Raw genomic sequence first — 27,529 nt, forward strand, 5'->3', positions numbered from 1 at the left:
CTGCTCAGATGTCAAAGCACCAACAGTCAACCAGGGGTTTTCTCGCGCATGCGCAGTGGAGGGCGACTATCTCATCGGGGAGAAAAAAAGAAGTTCACACACAAAGCCACGCCTGCGCTGTGCGCCTCTCATTACAAGCGAAGTTGCTGCATCTTTTTAGGAAGCTACATGCTTTCTTTCGACATCCAAAGGTCGCATGGTGTCAGGGACGCGCCTAGTCACGGGAACAGTCCGGAGCGCGTTCACGAGGTGCAAGATCGCGCTTTAACAGTGAAGAGTATCAAACAGCGTGTGGGGATTCAACCTAATGGTTTACATTGGGTCACAACGACCAGTCAATGATTTGCGCCGAGTATTTTTTCTGTTGTCCGGCGTTTATTTTGCAATCGTTTTCTATTTTGCACGGGAAGAATCGGACATAGCAAACTCATCTGTATGATCGGGGAGCAGGAGCACACAGTATGGTCCGGGAAACCAGACATTTATGGGTGGGAAATTTACCCGAAAATGTACGAGAAGAGAAAATCATTGAGCACTTCAAGCGGTGAGTAGAAACACTAATGAGCAACGTGTGTGTATGTATGTATGTATGTATGTATGTATGTATGTATGTATGTGTGTATGTGTGTGTGTTTTGTAAAGTAACGACGAGTGCATGGCCAGCATCTCTCTCTCTCTCTGTTGTGTCACATTTTAGTGAAGTCGGGATGAAGCAGGAGGTTCCCCTGTAGCAAAGTCCCATTTGGCAACTGTGCTGTCAGCCCTCCATAAGCAACAACACTGTGCTGCATTTGAGCCCAGATAGAAAGAGAACGGGCAGCAGCACGCTTCAGCCACAGCAGCTAGCGGACATATGGTTTTGCCATTTTGACACGATTGCCAACTTGCAGGCTGTAGGTGATAACTTTACCTGTCCTTTCACGTGTAGTGTGGCTGTAGTGACTTTTAAGCAGTCCACCTTTGCACCTGGTGAGCGTAAAGAAGGATTTAAAAAAAAAAAATAATAAAAAAAATTTTTTTACAGCTACACAAGCATTGTAAACAAACTTCAGACTGTATCTGACGAGCTGCCAGCACCGTGTACATTTACCAGCATGCATCCTTGGCAGACACAGTGAGGTCTGTCGCGGTGTGTTTCTGGTTCCTGAGCAAATCAGGGACCCGGTGTTTCACTTGACTCTCTGCGAGTTTTGTCAGGTCACTGCTTCCAACCGAACGTGTGCAACAAAGTCCGGGTAATGTGCACGCCATGTACCTGTCTGTCTGTCAGAGTGCACAGCAGCTGCTGCAACAGTCGAATCTTTATATATCAATTAATTAAGATCAATTAATCTTAACACCAAGTCAGTGGAACCTCAAAGGTGACGCGACATCACGCCGCCATCCACGCTGCAACATTGTTGCAAGCTGGCTGTGATTGAACAGGCTGCCGTGTGTTAACTGATATGCAACATTGTAGCGCTGCAGGAGGCTACTGGTGTTTACTTTGTGCGCGTATGGACACAAAAAATGGTTCTTTGCCACATTAGAACCGCGTCGCTTCCCCCAGCTGCTGACTTGCACAGCCTGGTCTGATTTTAAGGGAAATCAGACAACACATCGAGAGGCTATAGTTTTTAATCATCATATTTTAATTGAGCTGCATTTGTGCTTTTTTTGTTTGCTTTGAGCAGACCAGACACATGCACCATTAATGGGCTTTGTTGTCTTCCTCACAATAAATATGTTAATATGAATTTTTCGTGTGGCTATCACGATTGTCTGCGCGCTCTCGCCCCTCTCTTCTCGGCTGTCAAGGAAATAGCAGCCCGCCTCTCCGTCCATATGTGCTGGAGACCAGACTGCTGAAAAACATCATAGTCTACCTATATGAGCAACGTTGCGTTTTTTGTTTGTTTGTTTTTTTGTTTGTTGTTTTGACTGTGTATGCGTCGCCATATCGGACGAAAGCTGCTAAATGTTTATTTAACAAAACTGTAACCGAAAGGCGTAATTGTCCTGCAACCCCTCAACATACGACAGTGTAAAATACATAAAGTGATGATAATCATCTGATGCTTTGCTCTTTCATGGTCTCATTATTTGCGGTAGACGTATGCAGTGGCGAAACTGCTAAATGGGGGTTCGTGTCTGATTCATGCAGCCTTGCAGAACGCACAATAATGAGCCACCTATGTGCCGTTTTATTTACATTAGCCCGTATTATGTGCGTAACGTTATTTTTTGGGGGGGTGGTGACTGACAGCATGTTATTGCAATAGCGGAGGGGAAACTGTGTCGGCCAGTCCCTTTTTTTTAGCATGCTGCCTCAGCTCCAGCGTTAACCCAGAGGTAGTCAGAGTATGCAGGTGCATGACAGCCCAATGTGTGATAGAAGTCATTGAAGATGGGGGACGGCAGAATGAGTAAGCAGTGTGAACAGCTTTTCTAAAATGGCGTCGGAGGCTGTTCAATGTTGGGAACTGGCATGCCAATAAATTTATGGGCACCCCACCGTCTCTGTCGGACAGCGAAAACACACTCCCGAAAGGTTCTTGGGGGGAAATAGTCAGCGCATAAAGATGATAACAGGCTTTGTAATCCTTGACTGGGCTTGTAAATTTAGTGTAATAGGCTTCACATCAGTCAATTCAACCATCACTTAGCGAGGTATTTTGTATTTTACGGGCTTATTAAGGAAACAATGGAATACTTGCCCTCACATACTTCTATTAAAACTACTTATATCTTCAGTTATATTTCAACTTGGGGAGGATTGATTTTATTGTATTTGTAAAAATGCACCAAATGTGAAACATTAAGAGCCATATATACATGCAAAATGCATTTTTATTTTCTTTTAAACTCACTTGCAGCAAATCAGGAAATAACACCTTTTGTAAATGCTTCCCCAACCTCATGTGTGTGCTAAAAGCATATGATAACACCCTCCTCCCACAAAACATGCTAATATTGGAAGATATATGCATTTATTAACATGCAGTTTGCCAAGGTTTCAAGTCCAGTTGCTGGGTTACTGTTGCCTTGTAAGAAAGTACCACAGAGCAGAAAATAGGCGTAGCAAAGCCACCTTACCTCCCACCCCTCCACACACACACACACACACACACACACACACACACACACACACACACTCTCTCTGACATCACTGAATTCAGAGCTATGCAGTTTGAAAAGGTGCCATCATTTGAGAAATTGCATGATTATCACTAAAAAATTCAAACTGTTTGACAATTCATAAACACAAATGCAGCTGAAAACCTGGTGATCACTTTGTTTTTTTGTTTGCTCTCTTTAGATATGGACGTGTGGAGAGTGTCAAGGTCCTGCCCAAGCGGGGTTCAGAAGGTGGAGTCGCAGCCTTTGTGGATTTTGTGGACATTAAAAGTGCTCAGAAGGCTCACAATGCCATCAACAAGATGGGGGACAGAGACCTGCGCACTGATTACAATGAACCAGGCACAATTCCTAGTGCCGCGAGGGGGCTGGACGATAGTCTGTCCTTAGGCTCTCGTGGCCGGGATGTATCAGGGTTCACAAGGGCGGCAGGGGGGGCCGTGTATGGTCCCCCCACGTCGCTCCACAGCAGAGATGGACGCTATGAACGCAGACTAGACGGGTAAGTGGACAAAGTTTCTCTGAAGGCAGGGGGAACCGTTGTTTCTGGTAAACACCTTACCTCCAAGCATCTTTCCACCATCTATTCATTTACTTGTTTGGGGGTTAAAGAGGAGAAAACAAGTTCATGCTCAAGAATTAAATCTTATAGGGATCCCCTCTATAGTCCTCAGAGCGTGGCCAGCGCTCCTGGATTCATACTTCATACAGGTAGACACCGAAATATTCCCTAAGTGAGAGCGTTTCTGTACACATGTGTATCTGTTACTTAAATGAATAGTCGATAGTTTAAATGGCTGTTGGGGATTATCTTTGTGAGTTTAAACATCTCTGTGAGGTGGATATATCATTTGCGGAAAATACGGGGCAAAGATTGGATATCGTAAAAATTTCCCAGGATTATTGGAGATTGCTGGAGAGAGAGAGAGAAAGAGAGAGGGAGAGAGAGAAAAAGAGAGAGTGGTCCAACAGCCATCCCTGGGATTCCCCTAATCTGGAGTTACATGCCCTGCTCGATGGATTAATGTCACCCGTTTTTTTTCCTCATATAACAAAACAACCAAGAGCACACATTATATGTATAAGACACCATTGTTTGGATTAGTCTAATTTGGTTTTCAATTATCGTGCACACCTCACTGAGGTGTTCACCTCTCTCGTGGGCTGGAGTCATGTGGATAACCTACACAGGATATTTATTCCCCACTGTTGGATTAACACTGGCCAGACACCAAAAGGATATGCTATCATGCTAAAGGTATGGGTTACTTCTTGGTGCTTTGTTTTTGTTTTTTGTTTTTTTGTTTTATATGGGATTATATCTGAGATCAGGGCATTACAATTTGAGTGCTGGGAGACCTCTGCTGGTGATCCAAGTCAGTAGACACCACAAAAAAAAAACAAGTGAGCAAATGACTTCTTTTTTTTTTTTTTTCCTTGCCTTATTTTTGTGGAGATTATTTTTTCATTTTCCGACATCTGAGACTAACAGATTTGTGAAGGGCCAAGATGGACTATGTTTGGATCATACAATTCAAAGAAGAATGCTGGAAATTGTGACTGGAAAGTTGTGCCATCCTCACTGTTGGAGGTAAACCTCACCTCATGTCTGTGGATTATCTCTTCTTTCCTGAATGTGGAACTATAATTAAACCTTGGATACAATCGCACACAGAATCCGAGAACTAAATTGCATCCATGAACTGCGTTTTCTCAATGACTCAGCCCTGGTTTGGACTGCATGCATGTATGCGGGTTCTTCTACTACACGGATAGACAACAGACATGAGCGTCCACGAGCTTCAAAACTGAATGTTCTCCACCCTGGGAATGAATACAGTGCTACAATGAGCAAAAATCTGGATTACCATTGAGAGCCATCCACTTTATTCCTAATCTGTCGTGGCCATTTTTCCCCTCCCTCTACCAAAGGAATTTGACTTCTTCACCGCTGTGCACAGTGTGGCCTGACTGGAATGTGCAGGACTTCGCAAAAGAAGATGCAAGACTTGAATTTTTTTTTTTTTTTTTTTACATCACTTCCATCATTTCTGCTGTTGTGGAGTCAACACTGCAGTACTCAACTGAAGACGGACTCCTGGATACCATGCATTTATTTCACTGGACTCAAGTGCAACGCTGATTCCCCCCCCCCCCTTCCCCCCTGCACACGTTTGGATGGATATATGGACTCAAATAGACATTTTCCAGCATTACAAAATGTCCCAACATGGATTCGTACAAGACCCAAGTTTTTTTTCGTCATTTTAATTCAAACGGACACACACACATGAGGTCCCCTGCCCTGAAGATGAGGATTACGTTTCTATTGTGAACAATTTTGCTTCAGTTTTTTTCCCCCTCCACTCAACATTTTTGCCCATTTTTTCTGCTCACAAAGTTCTATCTCCCTAGATTGTATTTGGAATTATAGGTCAAGTTACCACTCTCTCAAAAGGTTGGTATGTCCTGCCCTGTGTATTTTAGCTGTCCTCTCTAACCCCCTAGTTTGAACCCCTGTCTCTCTCCATTTTCCCCACTAACCGAAGTAGCTGGTACATAAACTACTATTATTATTATTATTATTATTATTATTATTATTATTATTACTGCCTGTGTGTCTAAATACAGAACTCTATACCTTGTATTGTTTTCCTTTTCTCTTCCTCTCACCTGACCCTACCTTCAGTTCCTTTCCCCCGTTCTCCTTATGATGAATAGATCCATACTGCAGTTGTTGATGACGGACCAAAGTAAAAAAATAGATTAAAAAAATCCCTTTTTAATATACAACACTGTTTTAATATAACACAAAGATTGGGCTGTGGAAACAAACATACAGATTCAAAGACATGTCACATACTCATATTGGCAATATGTGCAGTAAAAAGCGAGGGCGGCGTACTCTAGAGGATGTGCTAAAAGACTAATCTGAAATAATAATGAAATAGAAGAGGATTAGATAACATAAAAATAAAAGATGCATTTTAAAGATTGAAAAAAAAATTGCAAATAAATTAATGCAATGTGAATTTTTCCCCAATATCTCTTAAAAACTAGAGACAGAATGATAAAATGTATTGTTTATTTATATCTTATCAAGCCAAAATAACAAATATGAGGATTTTCATCTTTTCTCTGTTTTATATCTGTATATTATATCTGTTTTACATAGATTAGATAAAATTGGTATGTGGTGGTCGGACAAAAGGCTCATAGGAAAAACCGGTAAAAAAAAAAACAGTCTAAATTATAGATTGATTAATTAAAAAGATAATCCGTATGATCATCAATAATGAAAATAATCATTAGTTCCAGCCCTACTATCTTTTGTTCCAGTTATTTCTAAATGCTGTTTTAAAATTTTGGCAGCTTTTGTTTTTTATTGGAGGAGAGTAAAACATAAATACTGTAAAGCCTGCCACAGGGTGCACATGCAAAACTGTGAGAGAAATATAACACACACTTAATATTATTATAGTCTATATAGAGTTGACCATAGTAAGTCAGCAAATATGTATATAAAGAGATGTATAACATCCACCCACGGTTCCTGACTGACTGACTCACAGTCAGGATGTGGCAGATCCTTTTGAGGGTCGACCAATAAAATGATGATTACTGTGAAACGGCAGAAATTTGTTGCCTTTCAGTGATTTTTTTTTTTTTTTTTTTCCTAAATCGTTGGTTGGTCTTTGGTGCTTTGCCTTTAATTTCTGGTTGTATTAGACTGTTGCTGGCAATGATGCGAATCAATGAGCAGGAGTGATTTATGGCAACACTGGGTTAACAGGATTGCCGCATCAGTTTGATGGATTACCTTGATTGGTCAGGTATTTAATTTCCTGGATAAACCAAAAACACACGATTCACATTAGATATTTTTCTATTGAGTTCCCAGAAAAAAAATCTATATCCCAATCTTTTAATTATATGACGTAAATTGTAAATGACACGCACTGTGATAGAAGATTTTATTCATATTGCTGCACTCGAGCTCCATGGTTTGTGCCTCAGCCTGTGAAGAAAGGATGCTCCACAGCTGCACAGTCAAACTGTTTGTTTGCATGACAGAAAGATATTTAACAATAAACTGCTTCTAACTCTTTTGGACATTTTGAATAAAATTGAAACACATGTTTTGCTCCCACATGACTGAGCCTGCACATAAGATGCCTTTTTAGCATGCTGCTGGAATGCATCCTTATAATTATGCTGTTCACGTAATCCCAAAACAGTTGATGTGCTTAGCATGCACCAGAGCGGACTAATAATCAAACACTGATGGAAATTCTGCCAAAAAAAAGTCTAACTGAATTATTTTTATGCTCCATGAATAATGTAGAAGCAGTTTTGTGTAAAGTGAAATTGAAGTGAAATTGAAGGCTATCTATTGAAGACTGAGCCTGCGCCACCAAATTAGCATTTTTCGAGAGCATCTAGGGGTCAAGGTAATCCATCAATTTCACAGCAGACATCGTTATGCCATCGCTGTTATTCATGAATCCTGCACACAGATGATTAAATCAAATAAACTGAAACAGAATTTGCCCCTGACCTGCTGTACTTTTATATATGCTGAAATGCAGTCATATAGAGCTAGTCTCCTAAACCAATTTATCTCTTAAGATCCATGAGAGTGTGTGCATCCCATGCAGTCTTTTGTTCTTGTGCCCCACAGCAAAAGAGTCCTGTTTAAAGGCTTAATGAAAGACATCCATTTATCATCGAAAATAACGCTTGCGTCTACAGATTACACTGTATTTATGTTGCATCTCTTACCCTGATGAATATTTCCAGTTTGGCCACATCAGAATTTTAAACATAGCTTAATATCGAATAAATGCACATTGACTAGTCTTGCAAACCCTTAAATCTTCAAATTTCGCTCCGTAAAAGAAATGATCAATAAATAAATCAGATTATATATCCTTGCAGAATTTACTGTAAAATGTGACCGTTAATATAGGTAACATGTTTTTTTCTTTGTCAAGTGTAAAGGTCAGGTTAGGCACTTTAAGAAACGTATCCCATAATCGCGTTTCAGGACATCACATGGCCTCAGTGATGCACAGTAAGAGACTTGTGTCACATATCTTCACAGAAATGGCAGCAGCCCTTTGTCGGCGCGTGGTGGAACCCATGTTGGCTCCTAAAGCTCAGACTGAAAACGCAGGCAGCTCTTTTCAAGTAACTGTTGTTTAGGGAAACTCACATATTTGGTTCCTCACACATTTTTTTTTTTGACCAGATTGAACAAATGCACCTAAAAACAGAGACGTTTCCCCCCCATCAACCGTTTGACAAATTCGTACATCCACAACAGCAAATAGATCGTTTCTAGAGGAAACACCACGTTACGCATATGTCGAACTGGAAAAGCACAAGAAAGTTGCAAGATCTTAAAAATAAAAGCTTTACAAATGAGAGCCTATAAAAATGTGCAATGTGTTACTGAAGGAACTAATTACAAACATTTGTTTGAGATTCAAAACAAAACACATTGTGCCCTCATTTGCACCACTATTAAGAAAATCCTAACCAAAAGCTGCTGCCAGCTTCTCTTTAATGAGATAAACTGCTTCAGAAGTTTCTCCTTGTTGCAAGTGTCTTTGATTTGTACTTACAGACCTTTTGATGGCGCAGACAGTTTAGCAGCATGAAACGCCAGCAAGCAGGCAGGATTCAGATAGAGAAATCTTTACACAGAGGTAATCAAAACACCTCTGAGGGTCTAAATCAGTAAAAAAGATTTTGATGCTTCTGTCAATTATGAGCGAGGAAAATTTGTGGGTCTCATCCAAGGAGTCAGTTGGGATTATTTTTCATGAATTTCAGACCTCTTTTCTCAAACTAGAGAGGAGACGGGAGAGTCATCATCATTTTTGTTGAAACGTAGTGCCTGTCTTGTCGTAATTGGATAGTAGAACCATGAACATTTGTGGAAAATAATTGAGGGTGGGAGACGAGGTAATGAGGACCTGAAAAGATTCCAGTACCAGGAACATTGGACCTTTTTGTCCCTGCCCTGACTCGAACCAAGAACGTCGCAGTTCGATGATTCGAGCATCAGAACACAAGTCCAACAAGATGCCGTGCACATCGGTTGGTTTTCTCAACCATGCTGCATCATTTCTGGGCTTGACCACTACGTCACCTTTTAGGATTTCCATCTAGCTTTGATTTTCAATGATTGTACATGTACATTCATATTAAAAATAATATGCAGAAACTCTTTCAAATTGTTCATGTATCTCAGTAGAGCTCATTCTTGGATTGCCCAACTGAAACATGACCTGCAGCCCATGATATCTCATATATACCAACATATACACACATATAATCTCAGATATATGACAGTGTCACACACGTGTAATGATACTTAAATTATTCTAAAAAATGTTGTAAAAACATGTTTTTACCATGTTGATAGTCGAGGTTTGTTTTCCATGAAACTCCGGCACCGTCCTGAATTGTTCCGTCCTCGTTTGAACTGGAGAAAGAATAAAAACACAGTCTTTTATTCTAATTAACAGTATAATGAGGGTTTGTAAATGTTGTTATATTAAAACATATTCCGCCCCGTGTTGGAACATCACGGCTAATTTTCTGATTATAATTTGATCTGAATTCAAACAGTGGTAATTGCTGTCCTGTCCCGCTCATTACGGGGAGTTTTGGTAATACGACTGTTGTAATGACACAGCGGTCGTATTACCAAATTAAATTCTGATTGCTTTATTCAGATGGAGGGCGCACAGGTCTGAGCAGAATGTCCTTACTCGCACCGTTTCTAATGTGCATCTTCATAAAAGACGCTCAGAAGGAGGAGTTTGTTTTTCAGGAGAGCAACTGGTGTCAAATTGTGTAACATAAACAAAAAGCTCGTCATAAGTCACCTCACAAAAAACCTTGAACAAAGCCTCTCAGATGATGAATGATTAAACGCCTCAAAGAGAAGCTTTTGTTATAGTTGGCAGACGTTACAGGACCAGAATGACTCAACAATCTATAAAGTCATAATGTCTCATTTAAATCCCTTTATTACAAGTAAATCTATGTGCAAGTCTGTTATATCCTGCAGTTTAACTTCGAAATAAGCTGCAGATTTCTGTGCATGCCATTTATTTTAAAATGTCTTCTCGTTGATCCGTGTTGATTGTCTATGTTCAATAAAGTATGTTGCATTTCACAATAAGATACGCTCCTCAAGTATTTAGTTGAAACTGAAAACAAAATCATCCCAAAGCTTATGTAAACAGCTCAAAGTGTGATAGAAATGCATGAACGACGGTTGGTTACCTAAAATGTGGTTGGTCTGGTGGCAGAAGGATCTGATACGTTTAATCTCCCAGTCATAAACAGTCAGGCTGAGAAAACATGCCAGGCCTGATGCTCAGCTGTCTCAAACACTCAATCTTTTAAATCCCCCTATAGCGCAGTTTGTAGGCTGGTAAATAATTCTCTTTTTAGACGCTCAGAAACTACCCCTCTCAGAAAACTTTAGTGCCCCGTCTTCCCATGTGTCTGATTAAGGAAGAGACGGGGAGAAATGATAATCTAGTTTGTCTTCTGTCTTATGCTAGCAGCTTATTTTATGCAGCTTATCTTATACATCTTAAACGTAAGTGTAACGTGCTGTTGTTCTCTCTTCCTGTTTGTTAGGACTGCTGAAAGTCGGGAGCGGGCATATGATCACAGTGCCTATGGACATCACGAGCGTCCTGGTAGCAGCTTCGACCGCCAGCGACACTATGAAACGGACTATTATCGCGATGCGAGAGAGAGGACTCTGAGCACAGCGGGGAGCGGGTCTGGTACCTCCAGTGGAAGCGGTACAACAGTGTCGTCTGGAGTCGGTGGAACTATCGTCAGTGCTGTTGCTGGCAACACAGGAACAAGTGGCTCAGCAGTGGCCACGACGGGAGGAAGCGGAGGATCTACATCCAGTGGGGTTGGCTTCTACCGATCCCACAGCAGGAGCCCCTGTCGCTTTGAGACACCAGAGCCTCGCTATGAGTCTCGCACCAGGGAACCCTTTACTTTGGCCAGTGTGGTTCACAGGGACCTTTACCGGGAGGACAGGGGTCGGCGCGGGGAGCGGTCGTACCGCCACAGTCGTAGCCGGTCTCCGCACTCGACACATTCACGAAATCCCTCTCCTCAGAGACTGGCGAGTCAGGCCACACGTCCTCCACGCTCCCACAGTGGGTCGGGCTCTCGCAGTCGCTCCTCCAGCTCAGACTCAGTCAGCAGTACCAGCAGCAGCACGAGTGGCAGGTGAGTCAAGCTAATCTCGCCGTCAAGATTTCCGCTGTTGTTGTTTTTGGCTGTTGTTTACATCCCGGTCTTGGAACAGGAGCTACACAGAGTAAGTGGAGAAAGAAAGTCTGAACGCTGATTCAAGTGACTGTGAAATGTATTTTTATAAAATTAAACAGGTTCATTGCACCTTTTCAGAAGAACAATAATCTCATCTATCCATTGTTTTCTGCTGCTTACCTGAGTCCAGGTCACAGTGGAAGCAGGATGGGAAATGTATTTTTAATAAGGTTTAAACAGGCTCAATGTTTAGTTCAGGTGTATTTCCTGGTAGCAATCCAACGTCCTTGCTTTTATACAATACAAACTTTCATACAGAATTATTGAGCTGTATAAATATTATCTTGTATTATTCATAATTTCATGGTGTATTAATTAACTAGAATTACTGAGATAGTTTTTATTAAGCTTTCACAGTTTTCCTTCAAGTGTACCCCTCCAGATTTTGCAAAGAAGGAAAACTTGGTTGTCACTGGTCTAAATTTTGTACAACTCAGCAAAACCCACAATGGAACAACTCACACGCCACCTCAGTAAGGATGAATTAAACATGTGGGCTTAAAATGTGAACCTCTAAATCAATTTCTATATTTCTATTAACATATTTCTCTTTTTAAACATAATGCAATTTCCCCCAACATATATCTATGGCCACACTGGCTCTATTGACTTTTGCAGCTGTTACACCAGTTGTTTCCAACGAGCTAATAACACTTAGGTGTGCAGTTGACGTCGGTCACTCGTTAGTGGGGACTCCCATTAAGAACACTTTGTTGCACAACATCCCTGTGTGCAGAAGCTGTGGTTTATAACATTAACTGTTTAAAGATATCGTAACCCCTAATACTGTGTCAGTAGGTCTATTTTTTTTAAATCAAAGTTTGATTAATGGAATCGACTTTTAGTACTTTGTGGAGATTTAAAGAAAAAAAAGAAAAAACTGACAACACTGCATATTGCAAAAGTTCACTTTCATTGTAACGGCTGCAACGACAGGCTTCCTTTGTCTGTTTTCGACACATGAACACACCTCTATGCTTCATCCTAAAAATATCTGTGTATGTGCTACTGAAAATATTGTGAAGATGTACCATGACAGGAAAAAAAAATATCCATGGATTCTTTATCTTGTTTTATCCCCATAAATCTGGAGAATTTAAAACCCTTGAGAGATGGACAAGAGGGCGCCACGCTTTAAAGGAAGACATCACTTACAAGCTCCATTATCCAGCTCTGTCATTTTAAATTCAGTAATATAACACAAGTTGTCAATGTGTAAACTCTGAAGCAGTGCTGCTACTCTGCCTGTTTCTGTTTGATCATTAGTGAATTTTTCAAATGAAAAATCTGAATTCACTGGTTCGAGAAGCTGATAGGCATTAAAGCTTTGAAAATGACCTTTGTTGCAGGTAACTGCTGTAATGACAAACTTTTTGGTTTTATGAGATTTGATCTGAATGATTTATTACTGCGGTTCATACTTTGGATTTAATTAAAGTCCATCTTATGTCTTGCAAAATTGAATCTCCAGTACACCTTCCTTACTTCAACTATATCGCCTTCGTCATCAGGGTGGTGTCTGAGGTTGTTTCTGTTTTCCTAAAACAGTGCATCAATCAGTCAGGTGACTTATCGATCACCATAGATTTATGAAACAACTGAATCTTTTTAACTATCTTGCACATGATTAACCACTTTGTTTATTGTCCAAGAAGTGTCGTCTGAGGTAGTATTTTCTTCTAAGTTTAGAAATGCATTTAAAAGGTTTTAGGAATAAATAGAATCACACGCCCTGACCCTAACCTTTGATCGAATCACGCGGCTACAACAGCAATAAATGTTACTATTATTACTCTGGATATATGTCATTAGGATTTCATGGCATGCTGTGAGTGTGTTTTAATTCTGGTGCTACAAACACAAACAGTGGCTGTCGATCAATCTGGTGTCAGCTCCGTTTTAAATTTGACACGCCAGTTTAGCTGTTTTTGTGCAGCCCGTGAGTGTTGTTACGTTTGTTCAAATGATGTTGTTGTAAATATATTTCTTAGGTGGTTGTTGTTGTTGTTGTTGTTGTTGTTGTTGTTGTTGTTATTGAGCAGTAGCTGCACAAGCAATGAATAAATTACAGATGGTTAAAATAATCTGATGCAAGTGAGTCTGCAAGTCTGCAGTTTTAAAAACATCAGCATTTCTGCCCATGAGATTTCCTCCACTGTATAAATGCACCTCACCTCTGCCCAGTGGTTTATTTTTTTGTTTAACTGCCTCACCTTAGGTCAGAGTCCAAAGCTCTGATCGACACGTAGCGACACATGTGGCTTGACGAGGTAGTGCTGGGGGGGGGGGGGATTTCAGGAGACGGCTGGTATATTTTTCTCACTGCCTACCTCTCTGTATGGGCAATGGCTCCCCCCCTCCGTGAGATCCAGTTGGAACTGGAAATTTCTGGCCAGTGCTGGCTGTCTGCCCACTCCCACAGGCCAGGCTCCGTCAGCAGCACTTCCGGGAGTGTCTGAGCACAGGAGGAGAAAGTGAGAAGGAAACAAACAGCAGAGGGCCTAGAAAGCTGAGACAGGCATGGGAATAGTTTGAGAAAAAAGATGCATGAAGCGTCCTTGAATTTTCCACTGACGAATCCATCTATTTATGCTGATATTCAGATGCACTATATAAATATGAATTGGGGAAGAGAAAGGAGGGTGTTTTTCTCCTCTTCGGCTGAGAGATATTGCAGCTTTTAAACAGCAGAAAGACACAATCACAGTGCATTGCATGAGCTTTTATGCAAATGCATCACTATATATTAAACCTAAAATGTGTGCATAATATTTCTGTTGTTTTTCTGTTGTCAGAAGAAATTGAGTTTCTTTACAAAACTCACAATTTAACTGCTGTTCTTGGCTGTGCATTGAAATATAGATATTAGCAGAATAAAGTCACTGTAGTTTATTCATATCTGTTTACAGTATACTTATTATATCGCATCAATTTATGATCTTATGAGATAAATGACTATTTTTAGGTATTATAATGTTTAGGCAAAGGGAACAACCAGTTACAGTGACACAAATGAACCAGCTCTTTATCTATAAGTTAGTGAGGAGGTGTTGCAAGCCTCACAGTGGGTTTTTTTTTTTTTCTTCCTCTAAGTCCATGTTCCTCTTTTGCCACAGTGATTCTAGCAGTAGTTCAAGTGATGACTCCCCGGCACGTTCAGTGCAGTCTGCTGCTGTTCCTGCACCCTCAGCACTTCCTTTGTCCTCCCTTGACAAGGATGAGCCACGTAAAAGCTTTGGCATCAAGGTCCAAAATCTTCCAGTGCGCTCTACAGGTTAGTTACAAGGTCCTCCTGTGGTATTCAGTAATGAAGAGCTTTTTATATGTTGCATTTTTATTGAAAATCATTACTAATTGGTTATTCTTTTAAAATACACATACCTAATAAAACATTTGATGTATTTACTACAGATACAAGCCTGAAGGATGGTTTGTTCCATGAATTTAAGAAACATGGAAAGGTCACATCTGTACAAATCCACGGAGCTTCAGAGGAACGCTATGGACTTGTGTTTTTCCGCCAGCAAGAGGACCAAGAGAAAGCCCTTGGCGCATCAAAGGGGAAGCTTTTTTTTGGCATGCAAATTGACGTTACAGCCTGGAACGGCCCCGGTACGTTCTGATCTTAAAAACTGTACTGTAGCACACAGAAAAAAAAACATGATGATTGGCAAAATTGCACAAGGTCATGATGAGAACTTTATTTTTCAGAGACAGAAAGTGAGAATGAGTTTCGGCCCCTGGACGAGAGGATAGATGAATTTCATCCGAAGGCCACACGCACATTATTCATTGGAAACCTGGAGAAAACCACCACTTACCATGATCTGCTTAACATCTTCCAGCGCTTTGGAGAAATAGTGGTAGGTTGATTTTTGTCCATATGCGGTGGTTGCACATGCTGCACAGTTTGAGATTACCACACTTACTGACAACATATTTTTGTTTTCATTATGTGTAAAGGACATTGACATTAAGAAGGTAAATGGAGCCCCACAGTATGCCTTTCTTCAATACTGCGACATTGCCAGTGTCTGCAAGGCCATAAAGAAGATGGATGGCGAGTACCTCGGTAACAACAGACTGAAGGTGAGAATATTCATTTTAATTTAATTTTAAGTCTTGTCTTTACACTAGCACTACACGGTTTTATTTATGAGCACAATTTGTTTGAACTCTTGGATTCTTTAAGTTAAAATAATTGCAATCTGACATGTTTTCCTTCCTCTTTCAGCTGGGCTTTGGAAAGAGTATGCCTACGACATGTGTTTGGTTGGATGGATTAGCATCAAATACAACTGAGCAGTTTCTTACCCGTCATTTCTGCCGCTATGGACATGTTGTCAAGGTAAGTCTGTTTATTTTTTTTTTCCTCCTCATAAATTGCCCATTGTTTACTTCTTGGCACCTTCTGACTCTGTTTTTCCTCTCTCTTCCGCAGGTTGTGTTTGACAGAATGAAAGGAATGGCCCTCATCCTGTATAACAACATCGAATATGCACAAGCCGCTGTCAAAGACACAAAAGGGTGGAAGATAGGGGGCAGTAAAATCAAGGCAAGTGAAACACAGCTCTGCCCTGAAATGGGGCTCTGTTATATTATAATGTTTGTATGTGTATAATGTCTGACAGGCTCTAAAAACTTATCTTTTTGTTTGTTTTTTAGGTGGATTTTGCCAATCAGGAAAGTCAGATGGCTTTCTATCGTTCAATGCAGGCATCTGGACAGGATATCCGAGACTTTTATGACATTCTCTCTGAAAGAAGGTTTGTGTAGATTGCTTAAACAATATATATATTTTTTGTCAATACTACCTTAATATTAAAACTAAAGTTATTGATTCCAAAGTATGATGAAATTACAGCTTCTTCTTTCGCATTTATTTCTTGGCAGAGATGATCGACGAACTCAATATGAATTTCAAGCAGAAAGACAATATTATGAAAATGTACGGACACCAGGAACATATACTGAAGATCCACGTCGTAAATACCCTGCAAGAAGTCGGGAGTTCTACACCGAGTGGGACCCGTATCAGGGAGATTACTATGATCCACAATACTTTGAAGACCCCCGGGAGTATCGGGAATACAGAGCCGACCCTTATGAGCAGGACATTCGCAAATACAGCTATTTGCAACGGGAACGTGAAAGAGAGAGGGAGCGCTTTGAAACGGATCGTGGGCGCGATCATGGGAGGAGGACCATTGAGCGTAGCCAAAGCCCATCTCACATAGCCTCTCGTCGCCCTGCTAGCCCCACTGCGTCTCCTTCACTCTCTGAGAGGATACCGAGTGATTCAGATCGCCGTATATGTTGTCGGTCTTCTGACAGAAGTGGCAGCTGCAGTTCAATCTCTCCGCCCAGATTTGAAAAACTTGAAAAAGCACGCTCTGAAAGGTATAATAAAACTGACAAACTTGAGAAAGATCGACTCTTTGAAGTAGACAGAGGGAACTTGGTTGAAAAGGAGAAGCGGGCTGCATGTAAGGATCGAGGGGACAAGGACAAAAGTGAAAAACAGAGGCTTAAGAAGCTCAAGGTTGCATCACCTATTATCCAAGCATGTGAGACGGAACCTGAGCTTGAAAGAGACGTTAGCCCTGAGTCTGTCCTTCGCACTAAAAACAGTAAAATTCCAAAGGAAAGCTCGAGCAAAGGACGGCTAGACCTTCTGCCTTGTGTTGTGCAATTAACACGTGTGAAAGAAAAAGAAGGAAAATTGATTGGTCATGCTATCCATGAGAAACAGATACCTAGGGGCGGGAGTGACAGTCCTAGACTGGCATCACCTTCAGCTGACCAGAGGAGTCCTCCGTTTCGCTCAGAACCATCAAAGGGTGATATCTCCAAGCACGGAAAGGTGCCCAGAGACAAGAATATGCACAGTTTAGTGGAGGTTATTGACAAGGATGCTAAAATCAAATCCAAAAAACATGGAAAATCTGAAATGGGATTTGACAGCGGTGTCTCTGTGGATATTGACCGTTTAGCTGCACGGAAAAGGCGCTTCGAAGACTCTGGGAAAATTGATCGACAAAAGAGAACTAGTGAGGAGGACCTTGGTAGACCTGGACTTCATAAACTATGGAATAATGCTAAGGAGACTGATTTGGATAAGAACCTTTTGATAAAAGGGATGCATAAAAAGGAACACCACAAGGAAAAATGCGTCCGGATGGCCTCAGTTAACAGTCCTAAAGATGGACAGGACTGTGAAAGCAACTCTGTAGGCCTGTCTTTGGAGCGCCATTCACGGCTAGGGGAGCTAACTGAAGACTCTACAGATCAATTAGATACTACCTACCTGAAAATAGATTTAGAGGGCTCAAAAAGTGAAAACAGCTCCAGCCTCACAAAGATGTCAGATGACGGCAGTCTAGATTTGGATGAATTAAAAGAACAAAACAAACATGTTTTGTTTGAAAACGAACAAGGGAGAGTGAAGTGTAGAGACTCTGATGATGGAGATGAACACTTTGTGCATATTGACCACACTAATATCTGCACAAAACAAATTGAACAGAGTCGATGGCTTCGACCCAAGCTTGGAGATCCCGATAAGTTAGTCAAGTTTGAAAACCCACCAAGTGATGAGACTCCTGACTTTGAAAAGGATTATGTCATGCATGATATTGGGAAACCAATTCAGGATATAGCCAATGATGACTTCTCTTCCTGTAAACGAAAGAAATTGGAGAATTTTGACTTTGAATTATCCACCACAAAAAGTTTTGCAAGTTCACAAAAGTTGAATGAGGTCATTTATCAAAGTATGACATCCTCGATAGGGACGAGTCACTTTTCTGCAAATGAAGAAGATGAAACTGCCCCGATCCCAGTGTCAGTCATTAACAAAGAAAGAAAATCCTCTCCAACAACAGATGATAAATTTTCACACGCGGAGTCAATAAAAAACAGTTTGGGTCTGACAGCCAGACATTTTCAGACTTCTGACACTGATCTCCCAAAACTTAAGACCACATTGCTTGGATGTGATGAGGACTTAATGCAACGTTGGGAAAGAAGGATCAAGTCTGACTCACTTAGAATGGAAATGACTTTCCAAAGTGATATTGCAAAACGAGAGAGTATCCGCAAACGCCTCGGCCAGGATTTAGAACCCGGTGAAGTGCAGTCTGATTCAGATGATGATGTAGAAAACAAACAAATCTCTCCCAAGTCCAATAGTTCCTTGTCTTATATACTCAGGGAACGTGACGAGAGGATGACAGACCTGAAGCTTTCAGGCTCTTTGGAAAAGAATAAGTTTTATTCTTTTGCATTAGATAAAACTATAACTCCTGATACAAAAGCACTCCTTGAAAGAGCCAAGACGCTGTATTCCTCCAGGGAAGATAATTGGTCCTTTCTTCCCTCACGCTTTCCGACCTCCCACAGCTGTTCAGATAAGGACAAGGTAGAGCTAGCACCTCGACCTATTCCTTCTTGGTATATGAAAAAGAAGAAGATTCGTACCGACTCTGATGATAAGCTGCATGATAAAAAGGAGGAGCTTAAGCCGCAGGACCAAGAGCGTCAGGAACTTTTTGCGTCTCGCTTCCTGCACAGCTCAATCTTTGAGCAGGACTCCCGGCGTTTGCAGCATCTTGAACGTAAAGACCAAGATTTAGAAACTGGAATTGGTAGACCTTTTGGTAAGCCAGGTGCTACTGAGTCACAACCTGAATCTGGGGGAGGTGACATCCCACAGGAGCCCATAGTGCTGTTCCATAGTCGGTTTTTGGAGCTTCAGCAACAAAAGGACAAGGATCACCCCCCACCTGATAATGAGAATGATTCTTTGGTGGCAGAGATTAAAAGAGATGAAGTGCAGAATTGTGATAATGTGCTGTCTGATAAGGAAACTGAGCCAGTATTGAAGGTTGAAGACAAATCAGCCAGCCCCACGTTAACCTTGTCTGTTTCACCCTTTGTTCATTCCCCTAAAGAAATGTCACCAGAAAAGAAAGAAGTTTTAACTCCATCCTCGGATCAACCTGTGTCAATTGTCAAAGAAGAAAAAGTGGAGCAAGTTCTTGAGGTGTCTCCACCTCGTTCTCTTCCTATGGAAGACTTCAAATCAGTTGCTCCTAAGCTAACCCTGACATCTCCACTTGCCCTTTCAGAACCAGAAAATGAAATGGAAACAAAAGTAGACTTAAATGAACCCAAAGTGAAAATTGGTGATAGTTTGGCAGTGGAACATAATCCTCTTGTGGAAGAGAAGCCTCCGACTCCTGGTGGTTCCCTAAGTGCGTTTGTAAGGGAGACTGCAGAATTAGTTTACTCCGACTATCCAAAGATTGAAGAAAAATCTGAAATTGAGGCAGAACCTAAAATAGAAAATCAAGAAACAAAACACTTTGAGGAATCTCAAAAGACTGAGACCGATAGTGAGGCATGTATGCCAGAGCTAGAGGCTGAAATAAAACCGCTACCAAACCGCAGACAGCCCAAGAATAAAAGGGCAAAACCACTGTCAGTATTGCGTACCTCCCAGCCTTCCCAAAATGTTGCCACTGAGAAACCTGCGACGCGAAAGAGTGAACGGATTGACAGAGAGAAACTCAAAAGGGCCTCATCTCCTCGAGCAGAAGCACCAAAAGCATCATTTGAGTCTAAAACCACATCCAAGTCACCAATTCATGCTTCAGATTCTGAACAAAACCTTGAGTCAAGTTTGATCCATGGGAGGACACGTCGCAGGAATGTAAGGTCAGTCTACGCCACGCTACACGATGACGACCAAGCTGGCAAAGAGGTTGTTGAGACATCGCGCTCCATGCGCAAACGTGGTGCTGACAAAGAACCAATCCAGCAAGATGTTCAAATTCCATCCACCAATGCTAGGCGAGGACGTCCACCTAAGAGAGGCATCAAACGAAGTGAGGATGCATCACCAGTAAAAGGGGATCAGCAGAAAATGATGGAAGAAGACACAGAAGTTAAAGAGACCTCAGGTACTGTAGAGGTTGTGAAAGCCTCTGAGGGATGGCGATCACCCCGCACCCAGAAAATACAACAAATACCCCTAACTTCACCTGCTCCCGTTAACAAGAAAGGAAGTAAAATAGAGAAACAGTCTGGTGGTACTGCAGCATCAGCTGAACAAGCTGATCTGGCAAGTCATGATGAGTCAGAGCTTAAGCCTAAAGCTGATTCAGACCCATTTATAAAATTACCAGAAAAAATGGAAAGCACAAGCCCACCAGTCCAAAGAAATGAAAAAGATTTAAAAGATTCTGGTGGAAAGAAATCTCCTGATGGTGAAAAGATAGACACCAGCTCCTCGGAGAGAAGACAACCAGAAAAGAGTGTCAAAATGAAAACACCAAGGTTGAAAAGAAACACCAAGCAGATCACTGATGATAAATCGCACAGCTTAAAAAATCTTGAGATCCGTGTAAGCGTTGATGACGTAAAAGGTTTACTGCGTTCAGAGGATGAAGAGCCCGAGTCGTTTGAAGCTCCTGCTATCACAAAGACCAAGACAGTTGTAGAAGAGACTGAAGAAACAAAGGTGACAAGCGATTCAAAAGAGCTTGGCATACAGGAAATTGAAGATACTCTATCAGAGCCCGAACTTCCTGCTGATCCAGCTGCTCTCTTAGCACGGCAGATGGAACTAGAGCAGGCAGTTGAAAATATTGCCAAACTTACAGTTGAGCAACTTCCTCGGCCCTACAAAGAACCACCTTCAGAGCAGCCTGCCATAATACCTCCTGTCGTAGTGGAGCCAGAAGCTGAGGTTGAGGAGGAAAAGCGAGCTAATCCTGCAAGTGAAACTGAACTCGCTGCTGCTATTGATTCCATTACAGCTGAAGAAATGTGTGGAGATGCGGATGGGTTCACAGCTGCTCCTACTTACACTGCTCTTATTCCTACCCCTGACTCTTTGATATCCCCCTCCTCCAATGAGATAATGGAACCTGAAACACACATGGTGATCAACAGTATCCTTGCAGCAGACTCAGATGATGGTCCTCTAACACCCAGCCCAAAGGGGCCAGGGACAGAGGCTAAGGCAGCTGAAGATCCCCCTCGACCTGAAACACCCAAGAAAACAGGCAAATTCAGAGCAAAAACCCCGAAGAAGTCAAGAAGTCGCAAAGGCTCAGCTAACAAGAAAGGGGATACTCCTGAAGAGGTTTCACAGTCGGAGCCCTCTCCAGTCAAGTTACCCGAGTCAATCCCAGAAGACCCAGAAACTATTAATTCAAAAGCAGTTACAGTTACAGCAGGGGCAACTGCAGCAGCCTCTGTGGTCACCGCTGTTGCGACTTGTAGGCGTGACGTTACAAGTGCCATAACCGTAGACACGCCCAAAGAGGCGGAACAGCCCGAGGTTGAACAGCCTGTACCCAAAGAATCTGCCTTTCATTCTGGTACAAGCAACATCTCCAGTTGTAAAAAGCATCCGCAGGCAGCAGAGCCATCTACCCCTACTCTTGCCCCTGCTCCTGCTCGCCCACAGGCTGTATCCCAGTACAGTGTACCCCTGCTGAGGCCGGCCAAAATGCCACTTTCACCTGACTGGCCTCAGAGGTCTGAAGAAAGTAGAATCTATGTTGCGCCTTCATGTCACGTCACAGTGGTAACTCCTTCTGTACCACCTTCTGTAACCCCTTCAGCTAATCCCCCAATGCCTCCCGACACCAAGGCTTCAGATATTGACCCCAGTTCTAGTACCTTAAGAAAAATCCTAATGGAACCCAAATACGTATCTGCGTCAAACAGCAATTCTATACCTACCACTATGGTGACATCTGCACTGTCCGATTCTTCACGGATGTCAGAAAATGAAAATCGCTCTGATACAATGGGTTCAAGACAGTTACATCCCGAAGAAAGACCACCTTTCCCTATCCAGCCCATACACCACAAACCGTCACCATTGACAGAGTCCCAGCAGAACTGCGGAGAGAAGGCCCAGCATACAATTATTTCTCCTGCTACCTCAGTAATAAGTCGAATTCCAATGCCTTATGATACAGAGGAAACTCCTCGAATTTCACTTAGCAACAGAAGCATTGGCTTATCTATTCCCAAGCAAAAATTTAGATCAAACTCCAATGAGAATAATCGCTACCATGGCATGGATATAGTAGAAGATGGGACTAGAGGGCGCTCGGTTGTTGAGACCACTCCCTACAGTACAGGCTCCAGTCCAGGCCTAAGGGTCAATACATCAGAGGGTGTTGTTGTGCTGAGTTATTCGGGTCAGAAGACTGAAGGGCCTCACAGGATGAGAGCCAAAATTAGTCAAATCCCTCAAGCTAGTGCTGGTGATATAGAGTTTCAGCAATCTGTGTCCAAAACTCAGATAAAGCAAGAGCCACTCATCACATCATCCCAGTCGCCTACCCCAAAAGCAGCCCCAACTCCTACAGCTTATGGGCACACAGGGGTCCTCTTGACAGGCCAGTCCTATAATTCTCAACCTGTCATTTCCAGCACCAAGCAGGAGAGTCTTGGGTGTGACAAATCTGACGCTCCATATCACACAGCATCCCAGGGTGGTGTGGTAAAGATGTTCCAACAGCCGGTCAGTTCTCCTCAAGTCTTGATGTACAACCAAGCTGTGATACAGCAGCAGCAAAGCAAGAGAGGACTGGTGACAGAATCTCTACCGAAAAAGATGGATATTGGCAAAGCTGTTCAGCAGTCTAACCTCAGCCCAGTCATGAGTCCACACCACCCATCACTATCTGGAACCCGCATGAGCCCCAGCCCTGGCATACCAACTGATCGGTCAGCTCTACACCTCAAACAGGAACCCCAGTCTCCACGGACTACTGTTCACTCCCCTTCACCCTTTGTCAAAGCCTGTCCTCCGAGTGGTTCTCCCATTGGAACGTCTGTCGTTCTGGGTCATGGCATGCCACCAATGTCTACATATCATTCTAGTATGCATCACCCGCACTCTGAACAGTCATCCGTCATAATTCAGCCTCACAGTGTCACCCAGTCAATGACTCACGAAGCCAGGATGAACACCCCACCAATGTCTGGGATAAACTACGGAAGGCGAGGTGACTCCCTGTCTTCTTCCCATCCAGGGCCTCCACAGCGCGCGAACACGCCGCAGCCTAATGTCATCCGAGATATGGTACTGCAGTCTCATTCAAGTCCCCAGGGGTCAGTGTCAGGTGGTGGTGGTGGTGGCGGCGGCGGCAGTGTAAATGAAGAAGACCCCAGACACTTTAACCAAGCCCTTAGTAGAACATCAGTGCCACAGCTCCAGTCAGATGTAATGATGATTCACAGTGATCACAGAGGTCTCCACCCAAGCATACGCATGGACCAATACAGAGACATGCACCAGCGCATCCTCATGCACCAGCAACTGGGAGAGCAGACTGCTGCAGAAGCAAGACAGTCACGCAGCTCAGAGACTACAACGGCTTCAAGCAACATCTCTGGGTCTACAAAGAGTCCTATTGTGGGGAAGGCCATCGAACTTTCTGCAAAAGACTCTCTCAAACCACTTGAAGGAAAGCTGATCCATCCACCCTCCAATGAAAGTAGAATCCGGGCAGTCCATGCATCCAGTCCTGTCATGGTGTCTCCTCACCCTCATGGGGTTCAGCTGATGCATCCAGGAGGTGCAGGCTCCTTTCCAGTATATCGGGACATGCGGGGCTTCCCATCTCAGTTCCCAGGACATCCATCATCGGGACACGGCCTGGCTAACCAAGGCATTACATCTTCACAGGTCACTTGATATACTTTTATTATCTGTGCTTTTATGCAAATATGTCTGCATTTTTCTTATGTAGCATGTATAACTGGATGTTGTAATGTGTTTTCTTAATCAGGTCCCTCCAGAGCCTGACCTGGGTCACAGGGCTAAAATGTCTCAGTCACATGGGGGAGGAAGTGATTCCAAGCCTGAGAGTTCCCATCTTCGCCATGCTACCTCGTCTGACCTCTCACACATTTCCCGAATAGCAGGAGATACGGTCTCACCCTCATACCAGTCTCCCATGACGTCCCCCATGAGTCTTACTCACAAGCCAGATCTATCTCTACAGAAAGGCCCGCCAGCCTTTCTGCCAACGCCACCGCCAGTGGTACCGCCATCAAGTTCACTGCAGCCACGGCCTGATGCTAAGATGGAACATTCAGGCCACCGTTCCATTGACATGGTGCAGCTTTTGACGGTAGGAAGACAGACGGTCCAGCAGAATACATTTTTTCAAGACAATACCATAGAGAAAAATAGGTTTAATAACTGTATCTGTTTTCTTTGCACAGAAATATCCTATAGTATGGCAAGGCCTCTTGGCACTGAAGAACGACCAGGCGGCTGTCCAGTTGCACTTTGTTTCTGGCAACACCATCTTGGCCCAGCGCTCTCTGCCGCCCCCAGAGGGAGGTCCTCTTCTCCGTATTGTCCAGAGAATGAGGCTTGAGGCTTCCCAGTTGGACAGTGTGGCACGCAGAATGACCGTGAGTATTACCTTTGAGCAGCAGCGTCTAAAATTTAATCAATATGAAGACTCGATTGAGAATGTCTGGATTCTACCCAATAACTTGATAAACGCTTGATCAAACTGACGCATTTATCTTTGTTCTAAGGGTGTGTTTTATGTTTACATTTATGATAAAGGCTTATCGTTCATGGCAGGTGGAGAATGACTACTGTTTGCTACTGGCTCTACCCTGTGGTCGAGACCAAGAAGACGTCCTTGGTCAAACCCAAGCCTTGAAAAGCGGCTTCATCACCTACCTGCAAGCCAAACAGGCAGCTGGAATCATCAATGTTCCCAACCCTGGCTCTAATCAGGTCTGTTGTCCTTTAACTACTTTTCTTTTCTTTTTAGTTTTAGTTTTAGTCTGTTTCATAATGTAATTCATGAGGAAGTTGTTCCCTCTCTCATCATATTATTTTCATCTTTGGATTCACAGCCAGCTTATGTGGTGCAGATTTTCCCGCCGTGTGAATTCTCGGAGAGCCACCTTTCGCGCCTGGCACCAGACCTTCTCAACAGCATCTCCAGCATTTCCCCTCACCTCATGATTGTCATTGCCTCTGTTTGATTACCTCCATTTTTTTTTTTTCCTGAACAAAGCCAACACCAGCCCTTTTGGACTCGTCCAGTTTTGTAAACTGGAATTGCCTCATATTTTTATGAGTTTGACTTTTTAAAAAATCTAATTTAGCATGCACTCACCTTTTTCTCCTTCACTTCACCGAGTCCTTAAGTCACCCAACGACATTGAATTCCAAAAACTATACCTTTACGGAGAGGATATGAATGGTCAAACGGGGATTTTTGATGATCATTTCTGATTACTCATTTCATTTTTGCCATTTTTTGGAGGTGTTGTGCATAGCCTTTTGTAATTCATAGCATTCATAAAGCTATGGATTGAGACCTTCCTATGGGATATTTTTTACCTTCATAAAAGTGATTGTGTTTTCTTTTTTTTTCTTCTTTTTTTTTTAAAGACAAACGATGTGAGAAGTCATTGCACTATGTTAAGGAAAAAATTGTGAACTCTGTACAGATTTGAGTATAATATGATACATGTTATGGAAATACTCTCGTAATCAGCCATGCTTGCGCAAGATAAAAGAAAAATCATTGCCTGGAAAATGATCACGAATCATTTCAGCCTGATCAGTCATACTGCTTTTGCTCCTTCACCATCAGCCAACTTCTACTTCATTTCCGGACTCAACTCTCCATCCCGAGGTGTTCCCTACCCCAGGAACTCGTGAGGGGACGTTTAGAGTTGTACAGTTTACACTCAATGCCTCAACAGGGGACTATATAAAGAATATTTAATTTGTTTATTTTTGTTTGCATCTTCTTTAAGCCTAAGGGTATTGTGGACAATTGTGAAACTGTAAATATTATAAATATTTAAAGACTGAAGCAATGTGGAGAGACCAAGTGAATTATTTTACAAGACAGATCATCAAATCTCAGTGTTTTCTTTCTTTCTTTCTTTCTTTCTTTCTTTCTTTCTTTCTTTCTTTCTTTCTTTCTTTCTTTCGTTCTCTCTTTCTTTGGGCAAGGGCATGAAGGGGAATGGTGGGAAGGATCTGTACGGGATCCAGGAGTGATATTCACAAAAAAAATATTTTTTAAATTGATTCTGTGCCAAAATGTCTTTTGCAAACGCTCAACACACACAATGTATCTAAAACAAAATTTGATCAGAACCTATTTTCATATGTGACTTTGTATTTTGCCACTCAGAGGGCAGACTTGATTCCTTTTTTTTGGTATTGTTCATCAACCCAACTCTGTTACTACAGTGCTTTTACATTTTGAAATTGTATCCTCATTTTGAAGGAACCACTGTATTGTATTGTCGGGGTTGCCTTTTCCATTTGTACTCCCATTTTCCTTCTCCGTGATGTGGTCCTCTACTGCCCCCTGCTGTCTGGAAATCATTCTCTGCATCCTGAGGTCATTTAAGCTGTGACTTCATGACAGATCTGCTATAGCATGCTTTATTCTCAAATCTTAAAGGGTAAAGTAAAATCATAAAGGCAAAGAATGTGACTTGAACTTGACATCATGCCGCTAATGGATGTGCTGATCATCTGTCTCCATCCCTTCCCTTAACTGTGTCCTTGAGCCAAGCTGTAAATACTAATGTCCTTAATCTGTGCTCTTGTGTATTTTCCCCTTTATAATTGTCTTTCTTCAGGGTCCTTATTTTTGTTTTGTGCAACAAAACAAAGCAGTCTGAAAGAGACAGGAGATGAGGTGTGTGAAAACCGATGCTGAAAGTAAAACCATGCTTGTCAGTTTTGTGGTGTAAATATTTCTATGACTGCAAGCTGAATACTCTCATGGTTATGTTGAAGGCACTTATAATTTTTGATAAACAAATGAGAAGAAAATACAAAAAACAAACTTAAAACGGTGATTAATATGAAAACTGTCTTTTGATCAATCTTCATTTTGAGTGTATTTTGCTGTTCCTCCATGAGGACATTTTAAACTGTAAAATAAATTGTTGTTTAACTTACTTCTGAAGATCATTAAATGGTCAGTCACTCTGA

General features: G+C 42.2%; 1 protein-coding gene across 2 annotated transcripts; it reads left to right on the top strand.

Moving 5' to 3' along the window:
- The first annotated feature begins 203 nt into the window (after positions 1 to 203).
- spen (spen family transcriptional repressor) lies at positions 204 to 27,529 on the top strand. Of its 2 annotated transcripts, none has more exons than XM_087174413.1 (15): positions 204 to 544; positions 3,299 to 3,619; positions 10,783 to 11,397; positions 14,616 to 14,773; positions 14,911 to 15,111; positions 15,211 to 15,362; positions 15,463 to 15,588; positions 15,734 to 15,847; positions 15,941 to 16,054; positions 16,165 to 16,265; positions 16,393 to 24,217; positions 24,321 to 24,665; positions 24,760 to 24,954; positions 25,115 to 25,291; positions 25,414 to 27,529. In XM_087174413.1, exons 1-15 carry the CDS (start codon positions 462 to 464, stop codon positions 25,543 to 25,545), a joined length of 10,659 nt encoding a protein of 3,552 aa, XP_087030539.1. In that variant the 5' UTR covers positions 204 to 461; the 3' UTR covers positions 25,546 to 27,529. The 2 variants fall into 2 exon arrangements, with proteins under 2 accessions (XP_087030539.1, XP_023263613.1); XM_023407845.2 differs by having other exon boundaries at positions 206 to 544; positions 25,133 to 25,291.

This window comes from Seriola lalandi, unplaced genomic scaffold (genome assembly GCF_002814215.2).
Source record: "Seriola lalandi dorsalis isolate HSWRI2012SDOR001 ecotype SW California unplaced genomic scaffold, Sedor1 jcf7180002054349, whole genome shotgun sequence".
NCBI classification, from domain to species: domain Eukaryota; kingdom Metazoa; phylum Chordata; class Actinopteri; order Carangiformes; family Carangidae; genus Seriola; species Seriola lalandi.

Coding starts and splice junctions, on each gene's coding strand:
- spen (XM_087174413.1), top strand. CDS start 462: ATGGTCCGGGAAACCAGACATTTATGGGTGGGAAATTTACCCGAAAAT. Junction 15,848..15,940: donor GCTATGGACATGTTGTCAAG/GTAAGTCTGTTT, acceptor TCTCTTCCGCAG/GTTGTGTTTGACAGAATGAA. Junction 24,218..24,320: donor AAGGCATTACATCTTCACAG/GTCACTTGATAT, acceptor TTTCTTAATCAG/GTCCCTCCAGAGCCTGACCT.